We start from the raw sequence: 16,750 nt of genomic DNA on the forward strand, positions 1-16,750 counted from the left end.
TTCTATTATGTTCACAATGTCAATTTCCGGCTGTCATAAGCGGACATCTGAGTAGAGCCACTGACCCTTTGTAAACTAACTTGACAACTGCCTCACATGAAATAATAGGAAGTCCCTGGTGGACTTTGGCTCTACAGCAATGGGAGGCTATTTAGCATATTTTTACCACTCAGTCAGGGTAACCTTTTTGATTCATTAAATAATTTTAAAATACTATTAAAGTTGTTCAGTATTACTGTATTTGAACTTAGCGACAAGTTGATGGGAAAAACAGTAACAGTTCCAGGATTTGCTTCCACTATCCCACTCTTCAAAGATATGTCATCTATATACTCAAAATATCAGCCCTTAAAAATCTGTTGTATAAGTATTATTTGACCTGTATCAATATATATTGTAATTTTTGACAATCTTCAGAACTAACTTTACAGAAGGAATGACATGAAATTATAATCAAACAATACTAGTATAACTGCATAGGAAGTATGGTAGATTTTTACCTGCTTGGATCAGTAATACCAAACTCTCGCAATGATAACATTACCACTTCTTTTGCTGTAGTTTCCTGTAAAACATCACGTGTAAATAAATGAATAATTAGGTTCCAATATTTTCCATTCTTTAATGTTCAAAAGACCGCTACTAAAAGAACTAATATTTTTATTGCTTTGCTTTATATTTCACTTACAGTAAAGGCATCAAATTACAACCAATAAAAGCAAATTACAAATGATGAAAGCATCAAATTACAACCAATAAAGGCAAGTGTTAATCTTTTATGCAGGTAGTTATCCATTTATAATAAATAAATATGTCAAAGAAAAAAATGCAAGCAGATCCCACACTCTTGGTAGATATTAAGATTTTCATTGTCTTAGTTTGCAATTAATACATTTATTACAAATAATTGCTACATTGCAATATGACTGATTCAACCACAAATCAACTGTAACTTTTAATAACGGGTATAAAATAATCATACAAATTTGCAACTTCTTTTTACACATAGAAAAAGAATCATTACACTCTATCATTACCAGACTTTGTGTTCAATGTGTAAACAATTTTGTACCTTATGTATGAGTAAATATTTGAAAGACTGATCAGATCTGTACACTTTAACGACATGTTCGGGGTACTCGACTGGTTTGTCGTCTGCTCCAAGATTAGCAGACGACAAGTCTGGATTACTGGCACTGAGGTGATTGGACATTCCAGTATTGGAAGATGATCCTGATGATGTTGATGATTTTCGAGATAAACCATGAGTCGAAAGATTCTCATCAGAGTGATTTAATGATAAATCACTACAATATAAACAAAACATTGTGTAAACAAAACATACTTTCTAAACAATAAGACATACATACCCTGATCTAAAAATATAAGTGCAAAATTCCCATTTGAGGACAAATACTTTCTCAAATAAAGATTTTCAGTTTTTGTTTTATCTCCTTTTAGCATCCAAAACAATATAACTTAAAACATTTATAAATTTTATATAAATAATGCAATATCTATCGACAGGCCCACAATATTGTTAACCTTTTTCAAAAAAAATTCTTTCATTATAATGCATAAATATATTAATTATGTATGTAAATATATAACTGTTATATATGGCTATGTAAGAATGTTATCATTCTATCACCATGGAGATACAGACCTATTCATACTACTAGCACTCATGTTTCGGGGGAAGAAATTGCGTAGAGCTTTCCTGAGCCGTGGTTTACTGCTAGCTATTGTCATCATAAAACTTTTATCCTTTTTATGTGAATTGTTCTTTTTATTAAAATCCTGAGGTGATGGCAATAATGCATTGTCTGACAAAATTCCTGCTGGAGGAAATGAATTTTCTAGATCAGGGGCAGATAATCTCTGCTTGTAATTTGTCTGCTGAAAATCCATCCGTTTCAAAGTTGCATTCTTTTCAGTGTTGTCTAGCATTTCTTTAAATTCTACAGAAAAAAGTAATACAAAAAATAAAAGATCATTTTCTCCCAATATTGAATAACAAGCCAATAAACTCATTCTTGTGGTTAAATAGTTTCTAGTAATTACTATGAATTGTGAAGTACAGTAGCCTGAATGTCCTCATAGGCAATATATCAAACATAAAATCTTTTCCTTTAATAAGAAGTTTCTAACTAAATATTAGATTTATGAATGATAAACCAGGCAACTTTAACAATGTGGTGTACCTTTCATCACTTATTTCTCTAATTACTATTCTCATACTTTTCTTCTCATTTTCTCAAGGTTTTATTCTTTGTCAACATTGTTATTGCTATAATTGTGATAACATTTAGAAATCTGTAAACAATATTTACCAAGTAAGTTAGATTTCACAGTAATTGAGAGGTGTGTAGTTTTGCGTAGCAGTTCCAAAGCTTTACTGTGTGAAATATTCAACATACTCTGCCCATTTACCTCCAGTATCTGAAATAAAGGTGCTCATGTGATCTTTTACTTATTTAAAGTTTCATGTTATCAAATCTGACAATTGCAAGGAGATAACCATATTATAATGTTTCATTTTGAGCCAAGTTTACAGTATTTCAGTCAAAATCTGGTTTCTTCTAAAAACAAAGCAGACAAGTCAATAGTACAGTAGTACATATTTAGCAGTGATTAAGTTAAATATAATCATACAATTGGACAGAGTTTCTAGTATTTTTTGATGATAAAAACAAAGCAAGTATTTACCTGATCTCCACGTTTAAGGCCAGCCTCATACGCTTTAGAATCTTTTTCAACTTTTTTAATAAATATACCACAGCCTCGCTCTAAACCACCTAATATCTGGAAGTAAAGTATTTCATCCCTTGTTGCCCTTGTTAATGTCACAGTTCGTGGTCGAGCTTTACTAGCACATGCAAGATTCAACAATCGTAGTTGACCAGTCATTCTCTGTAATATATAGTGAATATATATAATACTGTCTCTCAATGAGGGCAATAACTGTTCTCATTATGACAAATTTTACCCTTTATAAATCAGCCAATTTTCTTTCAATAAAATTAAAAAGCATTTATTTGTGAAATGACGGGATATAAAACTCGGGTCATTATACATGTTGTATACATTTCTACACCTGCTGACAGACAAAATACAGTGCATTGACCAAACTATCTTTCTATAATTCTTATCAGGGTACAAAAATATTTGATAATCAACAGAATATTACTCCACCTAAAGTTAAAACAGTTTATGATTGTACAAAATATGACATCATATCAAAGATTGTAACAGGGTTAACATATATCTATAAGCTTTATCATAATATTTGGCACTCCAAGTCATTCTTCAAAATAAAACAGAAAGGTCTTATAGCAGAATGCATACCATTAAATAATAGAAAGAAATAAAACAGCAACTGAACTTTTATGCATGCAAAGGCATTATTTTTAATTCTAATTTACAAATATAAGAACATAATTTTTTCATTTATCCAAGTTTCATTTCCAGTTAATTGGTTTTAAAGAAAAAATTAAAGGGGAAATCAACCTTTATTATTCATGATTAGGTACATGTTGGGTAGTTGTTAGAATGAACAGATGAACATATCTGGCAGCGCTTCCCTCTTTTAATATAAACATGACTTTTCCCAATAATAAAGTGATTAATAGAGGACATTTATTGAATCTCTTTTAAAAGATAACATACATAACATCTTAACACAACATATCTAAGACCATGAATTATAATTAAGTAAAACACTGAAAACACTTTCATTATTCCCAACCCTTATTCTTTTATAAGTTGAGAGAGTTATCATGATTTAGAATTAAACATTCATACATTTGTTCAGAAAATAAGAATTCTGGTTTTCATGCCAAGCATTAATTGTATACTGAACATTCACTGTTGTGGAGATAGCTGGTATATCAGGGTACCTGAGATGTAGACATAGTAATGAGCAATGTTAGAAGATAGGCGTTCAACATTCCCACTTACCGCTCTTGTGTATCTATCCATATCTTTCTATAAGATGCCATCATAAAATATTAGTTCTTAACTGTCTATCTTACATTGGGTGCATAAATAAAATACATTCAGTTATCATCCAAGGACGGAGTAGCTACTATAAAATTTACAGCCAGCTACTTCTAACAAGCCATTGTTTACCATTCACCTGTTGATCACCCAACAGTAATTAGCCTTTACCACCAGTATAGAGCAGAGTCAGCCTACACATTTATGCAGTCTGACCAGGCTCTATATTGTTGGTAGCTCTGATTTTATATTTTGTTATTGAAATATTAACTTTAAACTGACTGTTCCAAATCCAAAGCAGAGCAAATCTATTATATAACTTCAGCAGGCTAAAGTTTAAACAGAGAGCTTTATAATAACTGAGGAGTGCTTTACTGCAGTTAATCTCGAATCTTAAAAGGCAACATAAAACTTTATGGAGAACTCTGGTATTGCTCACTGTATCTGTTCTTCATAAGACATTAAGTTATGTATTGGTACATGTACTTCCTGGTTTGTTAATAATCTCCAAATTATCACAAAATTTCTCGTTTCTTGTTTCTTTTATCTCTTCTATATAAAGGACTTTGTGATTTTTTTTATATTTTGTTACAGTTTAACTATAAGGCACTATATCTAAAAATGGAAACAACAACAACAACAAATGTGTAGACAATATTGATGTATATAAAGGGAGGTAACTTACTTCTCTTTCAAGTAAATCTTCAAACTGTTCTAGGAATTCACACATGTCTGCATTCATCTCAAAATCATTGAAATGATTGTTTACCCATAATAGCACCACTCTTGTTACCTACAATTATATACATGTACATTATCAATATGTAACAATAAAGTGTTCTTTAACAAATTATGTGAAAACTTATCTTAACCCAATATATATTGCCCTTGAAGAAAACGCTTTTGCAGTAATGTTCTTTTTCATACTGAAATCCTTTAATGAACTGTTCTAATTTCAAAGCTGGTCAAATCTGCATTATCTATTACTTAGTAAGTTATTTTACACTTAAACTAACATTGTGCTTAAATCATTAATAAGAACTTAGTACAAGAGTATGATCACTATTGCTATAACATCTTACCTTTGCTCTGAGAGCAGGATCTTCAAACCATTGTAGAAGTTTATTAGTAAGTTGTGTAGGTGATGGGAGAAATGTACGGTAAGTCAGCAGAAAGTCCTCTACGTAGGTGGGATCTACAACATTGTGATCCTCTACAAGGTGTAACATCAACCTTTCTGGTGTCCCCTATATAATATAACATTACATCTTTAGATTGGTTTTTATTGGATATTAATTTATAATACTTATATCATATTATTTTTTCAAACAATAATTTGTTGTTGCAAATTTTTTAACTATCCTCTAATTCAATAGAAGAAAACAATCACACTGTATTCTGATTTGGTAATAAAGACTTTTCACAGCTTGAATAAGTGAGTATTAACAGTTGTTTGCAATATAACCATGTTAAAACTATTTATTCTTGGTCATATAACCTGGGAATAATCTATATAACCTATAAATAACACAAATACACAAACATATATAGTAATCATTTATTATTTACAGTTTGAAACTATCTCTACACAAGCAAGCTGTAAGTAAAATGTTTCAAATACAATACAGGTTATTCTTAAAGTACTAAAAGTTGCATTTTTTTTTTTAAATATTCAACATCCTGGCATAATGTCATTCAAATTGGTCATATGTAAACATTTCAACAAACATGTCTCATTATCCTGTCACATTATTTATTATGATATATAGTTTTATTTACATGATTTGTCATTTCCCTATATTTTACATTCTGCCAAGACACCTTCATTTACAAATGAACCAGAAATACGGCCATAAATAACCACTACAAGCACGTTTGCTAAAAGAAATCACATCTTTTTTCGCTCCATTACCTTACCTGGTACAGTAGAATATTCTCATTATTTTCATTTTAGACAAATATAGACATTAACCTTAACATCATATAAACATTTTACATATATAGCATTACTTTAATGACCTCTCATTAAACTTCTGAACTATTAACTATGAACAATCAAAACAATTTTCTCCACATTTTCTCTTTCCTAGAAACTTTACAACCTTGAAATGTTGATCACCTGAACCTCATGTTTCATGGGGAATAACAATTTTAGAGAGTTAAGGTCACACAGCACATTGTTTAAAATGAAATTGACTTGATATTATATATTGACATATATAAATGTATTTTATTTCAGTGATCACAAAACTTAAAAATGACCTTTTAATTTAACCTACCCGTATAACTATATGTCCTTTTCTGTTTCCGCCATCAAAGACCCTGTGTTCAGTGACCATGACAACTTTACCACCTTCTTCATGACGTTTTGTATTCTCTTCACCCTAAAATTATTTCAATTTTGTGTTAATACATGAATTTAAGTGCAGTCTTCATGCTTACTGCTGCAATTTAAAAATTAATCAAGAATAACTAAATACCAAAATTATAGTTTAAAGTGACCTAAAGGCCAAACATGGCCAGATGTTGCAATTTGTTATATGTTTTTCTCCTATATTGTACATAACACAATGTCACACTAATAAAATTTACTTTCTTATTTGTAGAATAATACCAACCTGATGAAGAATTCTGTAATAATCAGACTGAGCTATACACACAAACTGACAATCATCAGAAATTGTATGCATCTGTCCATGATGATACAGCTTCTCCATTGTAGGGGTAATACCGAAACTGTAAATACAAAATATTCATGGACTGTGATATACCAGAAATATTAATACAATTATTCATGGACTCTGATATGCCAACAATGTAAAATGAAAATTTTCATGGACGTGTTTACCAGATAATACCTAAACTGTAAATAACTAGTAATGGGTCCGTAGAACATAGATGCCCCAACATAGCACTGTTTTGTCAGTCTACCAATAGACAGGGTAACAATAGGGCAGACAAGGGCAAATCGTGATTGGTTAGACATGGGGGCATAAAAATATTCATTGATTGAGTTAAACCAAAACTGTGAATAAAACATTTTAAGGATCATGTTGTAACAAATCTGTGTGCTAGATTAAATGACACGGAAACAGTGTATATAAAGAATGGATGGTGTGACACCAAACCAGTATTCAAAGCATTATAATTTATACCATGAGCAGTTGGACCTGTATATATAATAATTTAAACATCACCATTATTTTAATTATCAAGTGACTTTTGTTATAACATTACTCTCAGAGTTTCTATTCTCTGCTGGTAATCACATTCATAGTTCAAAGAATGGTCACTAGAACAAGCTATTGTAAAATTCCTTTATTAGGTGATAGAAGGAAAAACAATACAGAAAATTATCTAAGAAACTGCTAAAAGTTAATATAAGATTTTTTTTTCACTTTCAGGTTAATATCAATCGAGCAATATCACTACATAAACAAAAAAACAACTTAATTTTACTTTAAGCCCATCTCAAAATCTTAAAGAAAGGTATTTGCAGCTGATAAATTACAATTTAGTGTTTTTGTTGTTTTGCTTTATTTTTGTTGTTTTTTGTTAATTGTCTCTAATTAATTTCTCAGAAACAAATTATTTCATCTAATACTGTACAATTAACAAACATCACATTTTTCTTAATTTCAATGAAATTTTTCAATAAACAAAAAGAAGAGAGAAAAAAATATACATCACATAAAAGCATCTCATTAATTTGATTTTGATAATGGAATAAAAGAAGTCTTGACAGGTATGGTTATGAGGAAATGGTATAGTAAGGGAGAAAAATATACAACTTGAAATAATGAAGAAAAAAAGTAAAGAAAATACAAATATATACAAGATGATATCACATTTTCATTTTTGCTTCAGTTTTTTGTTTTTGTTTTTTTAATGTTAAAGAACACTTTGTTGTACAATAAACAGATGAATAAAACTGAACTGTTGTATTTTGTCAGTTCAAAGCATGCATATTGAATTGAAATATCACTGTACAATACATTGAGTTGAGATTTTGAAGTCAGTTTAATGCATTTAAAGCTATCATCTTACCAGAGTTGATTTCCACGACCCTTGAAATTTGCTGAATTGGTTTCAAGACTGGAAGGAATATTTTCAATTTAACAATAGAAACCATCTTCTAAAATTTCTATCTTTGAAAAATTTACATATCAAAACAATGTTAGAGTAAATACTTAGTATCGATGAAATCATGGGAACAGTTGCCTCTTGCCATGCATTTAACAACTTTCGCCTCGCAAATAAATTTATTCATAAGTCTCATAAAGTCTAAGAGCAACATAATCTCTTGTTTAGATACAACTTTACTAACCTGTCACCTAACTGGAGGTATTTCACCTCACCATCTCCGGTTTCTATGGCAACACTACCATTGAGGATGACCGACCAGGAGTCCAGCTCCTCACCATCCTTCATGACAATAGTTCCCGCCTTCTCTACCACCGCAAACACCATCACCGCACACAGGGCCCGCCGAGTAGCCAGTGTCATGTTTGCAAATGCCTGTTGACAAATTCAAATAGAATGTTCATTGTGTCCTTTTAAATAAAAAATCTCCACCTTTGATCAAAATGCTGTCAAAATATTTTTTCTCTCTATCAATAATGGTAGATAAGTACCTGTATTAGCTTGAAAATTTACTTATGTCTAAAAGATGTAAATCTATATATGTCAGGCAAAAATGGCATAATGGATAAAGTGCTGTGGGTTCCACCCTCCTTAAGTTGAGGCCATAAATCCTCTTCTGGTATCTTGACTAGTAAGTTAAAAGAAGGGTACTCAAAAGTGGTACAAAATTAATATGCTCAAAGCTTTCAAAACAGACAAGCAAAAATAAATATGGTTAAACAAAATGTAAGTATACATAATTTTCTCATCAATGCTTTAATACACAATGAAGAAGTAAAACATACCCTAAAATGCTGCATGAAGTCTAGAAGTATTTCTATATCATCATCTTTCCTGTCTGCCGGATCTTTCTCGAGACATTCTCGCACGGCATCACGGACTGGCAATGACTAAAATATAATATAAACAAAACTTAGATAATAGACAATGATAAGTTAATGATTATAAAAGTCAAAGTTAGCATAGTTTACACAACCAAAGTTTGTTTTACAACACTAATAAAGTATACCTTAAAAATCATTGAAGCCTGAGAGACTTTATAATATCCAATGTTACATACAAAAAATATAATAGAAACTGAAATACTAACTTAAAATCATCACATACTTATTTTAACCTTTCCTATGATATAATTATGAATTTAAGTGCTTTTTCTCAGAAAATAAACCATAAATTATAAATAGTTATTTTCTGTTATCTCATCTTTCAATACTTCAACAAATTTAAATATATCACCCATACAAATCTTATAAGTACTGGTACAGTCAAAATTGCATTGAAAACATGAACTGAGAAGTTGATGGTGGATACTTCAAAACACAATTAGAAAACTGGTGTCAATCAAGTTGATCTTAAAGAAAAAATGATTTTGTTCCTAACAATTTTATTCCAACTCTTTGTCCAAAATGAAAACAGTATATGTACAGAACAGTTTTAATGTATCTATGGTTCGTTATTATAATTTTTGACGTAAAGGCTCTATATTATACAATTATAGACTTATTTTGATAATAAAGTTTTTCAGACTGTAGGAAAGTTCTTTTGACAGAGGACAATATAAAACCATGTCTTTTAGTGGCTGACATGTCTTTTTGCAGACTTGTGACATCAACTCTAATCAGCTTAGCAGAACAGCACTTACATGAATGGTAAACAATAGAAACCATATTTGACCCAAGTCGCTAGGTGGCTTTATTGCAAGCAACTCTCTATATAGGCTATAAAACATGACCAGAATCTTTATGCCAAAATTAATACAAAGTCACAACTATCTAATGAAAATGGGCTGTTACAAATGTGCATTATTATAATTACTAATTTACACCATATATTTCTTAATGACCAAACTGGGTCTTCAAATACATAGTTATGACTACTTGTTAGTTAAAGTAAATAAAAGTCAAATAATAAAATGCTATATACCAATAATGGGAAAGAAAATACATTTAATAAGATATTATTCTGTATTCAGGAAGTTTTAATTTAAATGAATATTTAAATATGGCCACCACGTTTTAAACATGTGACAATTATCACCATTTTTCTTCTAAATCTCCTTGTCAAACCAATGCTATAGTCATGGAAATGCTTATTTTTAAAAGTATCATACATAAGTAGTATCGTAAAGTGTGCAAGATTTTGTCTCTTCCTAGATTTAGTGAAGAGATCCAACCCACACATGAAACTAGAAAAACTTTCTCATAAAAATCCATGACTAAGTTTTGCTATTAATACATGATTTGATAGTGGAGGATGATTTGATCTACTACTGGCTGAAATATTCATTCTACCATTCATTATAACCAGATCTAATTTTTCTACTATTGTTCAGCTAAGTGGATAGTTATGACAACTATAAGGATGTGAGCACTAACGCACTTGAAGCCTTGGTTTTCGAGTTACTCCCTACACATGTAGGTAAGAGTGGTATCTTAAACACGTGCTTTAATCAACTTCCCATTGTCAAGAGCATGTTGTTTGAAATAGGACAATAGTTCAACTGTAATACTTTTATTCTAGAAACATGAAACTGTCATATATACTGTCCGTGTTTTACTTGACATTTTTCTTTTACTTTTTATGAATGGAGATCTTTAGCAACTATAAATTCAAGGACTCATAATTTTGTTCCTTTCTAATAAAACAAAGACAAGTACAAAGTGCTTAAGATGCATTTCCCCTAACTCATATCTTCAATTATCCATTATCTTTTCTTAGTGGTCATTATATTGTCAAATCAAAATTGCCCTCAGTGCATTATTTTTAAGAACATTTCCAAGAAATGTCTCTATACTAACCTGCATTACAACTGATTCAAAGTAACAGTTATCAATTAAATATGTGACTTATATCAAGGAAAATATTGCTCATATTGTAACAGTACATAAGTAAACTAAATAGAACTACAAAAATCCCTTTCAAATCTTTTTTAACTATCCAATATCCTGTACTGTAGTTAGAAATTTGACAAACCCTTAATATAGATTATTGAACAAAAATGGTTGAAGCTATGTGAGAAATGAATAAGGATTTGAGCGGCGTCACGACAAAACCAACATAATGGGATCCGCGCAGTCTGATCAGGATCCATGCTGTTCGCTATCAGTTTCTGGTAAGCGAACAGCATGGATCCTGATCAGACTGCGCGGATGCGCAGGCTCGTCTGGATCCATGCTGGTCGCAAACCCATTATGTTGCTTTTGTCGTGACGCGGCTCATATGATTAAGTGAGCTAAAGGTTACCTCTGTGGACTCCCCAAACCCTTCTTCATCTTCAGAGTCGTTATCTACGGTGCTCTCTGTCAGGTTGGTTGGGAATTCACAGTCCACATTTTCCGGGTCATCTATAGATGACTGCATCATGTCCGAGCCAGAGTACGCACTAGATGTGTCACTTGCTCGCGAGCATCTTTTATAACCGTACGATGTATCACGACCATTGTAACCTATCTGTATATCAGGAATTGTCTGAAAACAGAATATATATATCATACTGAAAACATCATTGTCAAAACAACATCATACACTTCAATATTTAATTATTACATGTAACATTATTATATCTGCTCAAAACAACTAAATGTACAAAACACTGTTGACTGTACAGCCTTTTCATATGACCATATCACATTCAAAACTGCATCCTTACCGTTCTCTTCTATCCTAATATACAACATGTAAAGCATAACATTTTATTCCACAATTGCAGCCTATATTCCCCTGGTTTCAGCCTATATGCCATAATATCTTATTAATATTCTGATCATGATGTTACAAACACAAATGTTCCCGTATAAATGCCTTCATTATAATGGTAGCTCTTGCTTTGGTCAATTTTCATCAATAGAGAATAAATGGAAACAAGAATCAGCTAGTGTTATATGGCAGGATAGTGATAAAGAATTCCATGTTTGGGGAAGTGTAGAGGTCACTTAAGCAGAGATAAAAACCTCTTATCAGAATCATTGGAAATCTAAAGAATCTTTTATTGATTATGTACTTTTATGGATATGAAATTTTTCTACAAATGTGGCGTATTTTGGAAGATTCTCCAGTCTCAATTAAAGAAGGAAATATAAGGCAATACAAAGAAATTAACAAACCATAAGTACACTTTCATTTAAGAGAAAAATCATAGACCTTTCCTGAATGTTTTACCACAAAATTACAAAATCTTGGTAAAACTTAACATCATGAAATGCCCGCAGAACAAACATTTTAAACTATTTCCAACATTTCAACAAATGGAATACTAAATCACACTTTCACCTCTCTACTGATCAAAGAAATACAAAAAAACAAGACTTTACTTTCAAAAAAACACAACACTGTTTAAAGTATTTAAGTAAATTAATGCATGGACACAAGCTGAAATTCAAATGAGGACCAGGAGCAGTGATATTATTTTGAATATTTTCCCAAGGATTTATCTTGTCTTACATTTTAAACTTAAGTTTTATCACAGCATTCTTCTACATAAAAAATCCCAGATTTTAATTAGCTATTGTTTATTCAATGCAGGTAGCTACTGTCAGTAAGATAGACTATAGTTTACAGTTTGTATGCCACAAATCAGGCTTAATTTATGATAAAGTGCACTGTCTTAATTAGATTTGGCAGACTCCCTCAAATTCAATTAAAATTTGATATAAACAGAACAAGAAGTAAACTCTTTTTGTCTCTCTCAAAATCCCCACCAGCGAATGCGTATATTGCTGGAGGAAACATTGATATATAACTGCAAATGCGGCTTTACTGGCATAATTAGTATAGGTATTGAGAAACAGTGCTGTATATGAAATTGTGATTCCATGTTTAATGTAGGCACAGCAGGATAAAAAGCCTTATACAATCATTGAATGTAAAGAATCTATTAATTACTATTATAAATTTCTACAAATTGCATTTGGAGACTCAGTCTCATAAAAGAAAATGTAAAAAACAAACTAGTACACTTTTTGAGATCTAACTTTACCTGAATGTAAAAAATTACAAATTAAAATAATAGATGCGCAGACTTTTATATTCAATTTCAAAAAGAATACAAAACATTTATTTTGTTTCAAATGAAAAGACAATGAACATGCATAAACTAATTCCTAGCATCTTGTTAAGTAAATAATTCAATTGTTTCTAAATCCAGATTAAGTTATTGGACCCCATTACACTTAGTTTTGTACGTGACTGTCTAAAGAAGATCAAATTAATGCTTGTAACAAACAGGAAGTTCTTATTTGTTCAAGCATATCGATTGTAACAGTAAGAATTGCAGATTATTAATGAGCAGTAAACAGAACGATAAGACCTTCTTTGTGTTTAATCACAGAATATTTAAACATACTAAATAATCCTTATTACCAAAAGTAAAAAATAATCCAAGAATATGCATTACAAGTAAAATTTATGCAAATTTGCATTGCCTGCTCTTTATAATGCATTGACAAGTCATACCATCATTGGTATTCAGGGAGTAGCTAGAAACATTCACCCTTCTGCATTGTTCTAGAGCAGGGGAAGAAGCACCCTCTTGGAAATACATCAAACAGTAACAAATTATCAGTTTTCTCCAACGTGTCTGTTTTACATCACGGAACACATCACATAACTCACACAACATGCATACTATATTCTCTCTCATGTTGTAGAGCTGAACCAGAATCTATCAAATCCCTAGAGACACTCTCTGCTTGTACAGACAGAAACTACTTCCTGTATGACTCAGCAAAAAAAAATATAACTATGAAAGGGATCTGTTGTTACAAAATATCAGAACAAGTTTTATGCATTCTAACTAAGAAAAAATACAAAGACTTGTATGCAGCTTCACTTTACTAATTCCAGTAAATATTATAATGCTTGCAGAATAGGCAAATAGATTTATAAATGAAGTCACTTAAAGATTTAATTTTCCCTTTTTTCTCCTCAATAAAATAACAATATCAGAGGTAAACTCCCTGTGTACATGAAATTTAAAAACATACCATATATTTAACAGGTGTAACATAATGATCAACATGGTGTGTGGTTATATGTATGTATGTATGTGTGTAACAATACTGTTTGTCATAAAATGTTTAAACAATGAAAAAATCTCTTTTTGAAATACTCCAGACATTGGAACACTTTCATATAAAAAAAACTTCTTTATATTATTCCCAATGAAACAGAAGTTCAAATGCTTATTACCATTACAAAAGACCTTCTGAATAGGGCCATATGCCAGATATCAATCAGTTGAAGGAAAAAAAATCTTTTCTGATAAAACACATATCTTCATATATCTGTCCAGCCTTTCAGAAAGTGTTTAAAGCAATGATAAATCTTATCTTCATATAATCACTGGAGAACACTGACCTGCTTTCACATGTCAAGTTATATAAACACAATATTCTGTACCAATTCCTTGTTTATCATTAGAGAAATTATAACAAACAGATAAAGTGACTGATATGATAGGGAAGGGTAGTTAAAACTTCTTCCTAGGTAAACTTTACAGCCTCCTATATGATAATGAAAGTAAAAGAATAACTTAATGAGACCACCTGGGTTCATTGTTACAAGACAAAACATACATAATTGAGCCGCGTCACGACAAAACCAACACAGTGCGTTTGCGACCAGCATGGATCCAGACCAGCCTGCCCATCCGGGCAGTCTGATCAGGATCCATGCTGTTCGCTATCAGTTTCTCTACTTGTCATAGGGTTGGTTAGCGAACAGCATGGATCCTGATCAGACTGCCCGGATGTGCAGGCTGGTCTGGATCCATGCTGGTCGCAAACGCATTATGTTGGTTTTGTTGTGACGCGGCTCAATTATAACATCCTAATGCTCAAACACAGGATGTTTGGAAAACTGAACAAACATTTTTTCATATCTTATAACGTCCAGATATATGTTAAAGAATGCAAGATAATTTTAAGCCCATTGATTGTTTATTAATTCACTTATTCAAATACTATTTTGTTCTTGACCTTTAAGATACCTTGGATTATCTGACCTGAGCAGCAGGAGGCAAACATTTATAGATAAGTCAATTTATATATCTTATAGAAGATGACTAACTGCAAGTCATTGAGGAATCATTTATAGAAGTTGATAAAGTTATTGAAGTATACAAATCTTCATTCAGGCTTGACCAGGAAGACCTAAGCATATATAGAATAACAGGCGGGACTGTACAAAGTCCTTGTATAATAACACCTTATGTACAAAATCGAAAGTCAGCATTTTCGTCTGAGAATACCAACAGTCATGCTTTCAAGATTCATTTCAAAATATTACATTATTATAAGATACAAAGAATTAAATCTTGTTTCAGTACATTGTGCTTTTAATCAGCAAAAGCCTGGGGAAAATGTGCTTAAGTTGCACAACCAGAACAAAAGGTAAATGTAAGGTTCTCATCTTCCATGATAAAAACAGTTTACACCTGAACAGATATCATGTCTAGAACCTGGTTGCCTGCTTGTTCTGATAGCAAGGTATTCATTTGTATCTCTCAACTCAGAAAAACCTGTGATATTTTTTTCAATGATAAATTTCAAAGTTGATATATTATCTTGAATGTATGACTGACAACAGTGGAGGTAGTGTTCATGTTGTACCAAGTTCCTGATTCTATCTTCTCAACCCTAGCTTAACATGTTCACATAACTCATTTCTCACATTCATGTCTCTACCTCACTGGAGTGGGTGATATTATCATACCTTGTTTTAATGTATTAAAGACTTTATTGTTTTGTTTTTTTTATAGATCTATATATATTTTTCCTTATCTTTTTATTTCTTATGAATGATGCCACAATTAATGCTTCTTTGTATTTTACATGTTCTAAGAAATCTTTATAATTGTTTTAAAGTCAAAAAGATTTCTACTAAAAAAGCATGATAACCTACAAAAATCATAATCACATCTTTTCTTCCGTTTTTACAAATAATGAATATCTCAGAAATGAGAATGCTTGCAAATGCATGTTTTCTTAGTACATACTTAATGTATAAATATATAACATTCAATAAATATTGTATATAATGACATAACATTTCTAAGGGGGAACTAAACTTTTTATCCCATAAAGAAAATGGGAAATTTCTCAGAAGGAATGTTACAGGTACATTTATTAATACTAACCAGATTGCATTCATACATAACAATATATCTCAAACTTTTCATGACAAAATATTTATTTTCTACAGTTTGCCCGCGGCCATATTGAGAGTTACTTGTAGCTCAGTTGTTATTTTTTCTATAATTCTATTAATTAAGTTACTATCATTGAATGCAATAAAACCTATTGAGATAAATCGAGATGTATTATATAAACAATAAAGTAAATACACAAGTAGTACTACATAAGATGGAAGTAGTAGGATCCATGGTTACTTAACATCACAAAATTTCTTCACTTTTTTTGTGATATAATTACCAACCATGATGCATTAAATAGCTTCCCATTTTTGCCCTCATCTGCTAATTAACTTGTACAGATCTCAAGCAATGTTCTTTAAAGCACTGTTCAGTTCGCCAACATAGTGTTATTAAATGACTTTAAATGAAGCTATACTTGGAAGCTATATTTGGAAGAAGAAAAAGGGCATTGTCATT

General features: G+C 31.2%; 1 protein-coding gene across 21 annotated transcripts in view; it reads right to left on the reverse strand.

The window, feature by feature from the left end:
• Nucleotides 1-16,750, reverse strand: part of LOC132719778 (rap guanine nucleotide exchange factor 6-like) — a 92,556-nt gene that overhangs the window by 21,504 nt on the left and 54,302 nt on the right. For 15 of the 21 annotated variants that reach the window (XM_060703642.1, XM_060703639.1, XM_060703652.1 and 12 more), the window contains 14 exons: nt 11,386-11,610; nt 8,928-9,032; nt 8,327-8,517; nt 8,047-8,094; nt 6,618-6,735; nt 6,279-6,383; nt 5,082-5,246; nt 4,685-4,792; nt 3,961-3,987; nt 2,710-2,913; nt 2,334-2,442; nt 1,667-1,961; nt 1,073-1,307; nt 501-565 (listed from right to left, as the gene is read on the reverse strand). In XM_060703642.1, the coding sequence (XP_060559625.1) occupies nt 501-565; nt 1,073-1,307; nt 1,667-1,961; nt 2,334-2,442; nt 2,710-2,913; nt 3,961-3,987; nt 4,685-4,792; nt 5,082-5,246; nt 6,279-6,383; nt 6,618-6,735; nt 8,047-8,094; nt 8,327-8,517; nt 8,928-9,032; nt 11,386-11,610 (2,000 nt within the window). The remainder of the gene's footprint in view (nt 1-500; nt 566-1,072; nt 1,308-1,666; nt 1,962-2,333; nt 2,443-2,709; nt 2,914-3,960; nt 3,988-4,684; nt 4,793-5,081; nt 5,247-6,278; nt 6,384-6,617; nt 6,736-8,046; nt 8,095-8,326; nt 8,518-8,927; nt 9,033-11,385; nt 11,611-16,750) is intronic. The other 6 variants (XM_060703648.1, XM_060703645.1, XM_060703659.1 and 3 more) reach the window with 3 other exon arrangements.

This window comes from Ruditapes philippinarum, unplaced genomic scaffold, assembly GCF_026571515.1.
Source record: "Ruditapes philippinarum isolate M1 unplaced genomic scaffold, ASM2657151v2 ctg135_1_1_1_1, whole genome shotgun sequence".
NCBI lineage: Eukaryota > Metazoa > Mollusca > Bivalvia > Venerida > Veneridae > Ruditapes > Ruditapes philippinarum.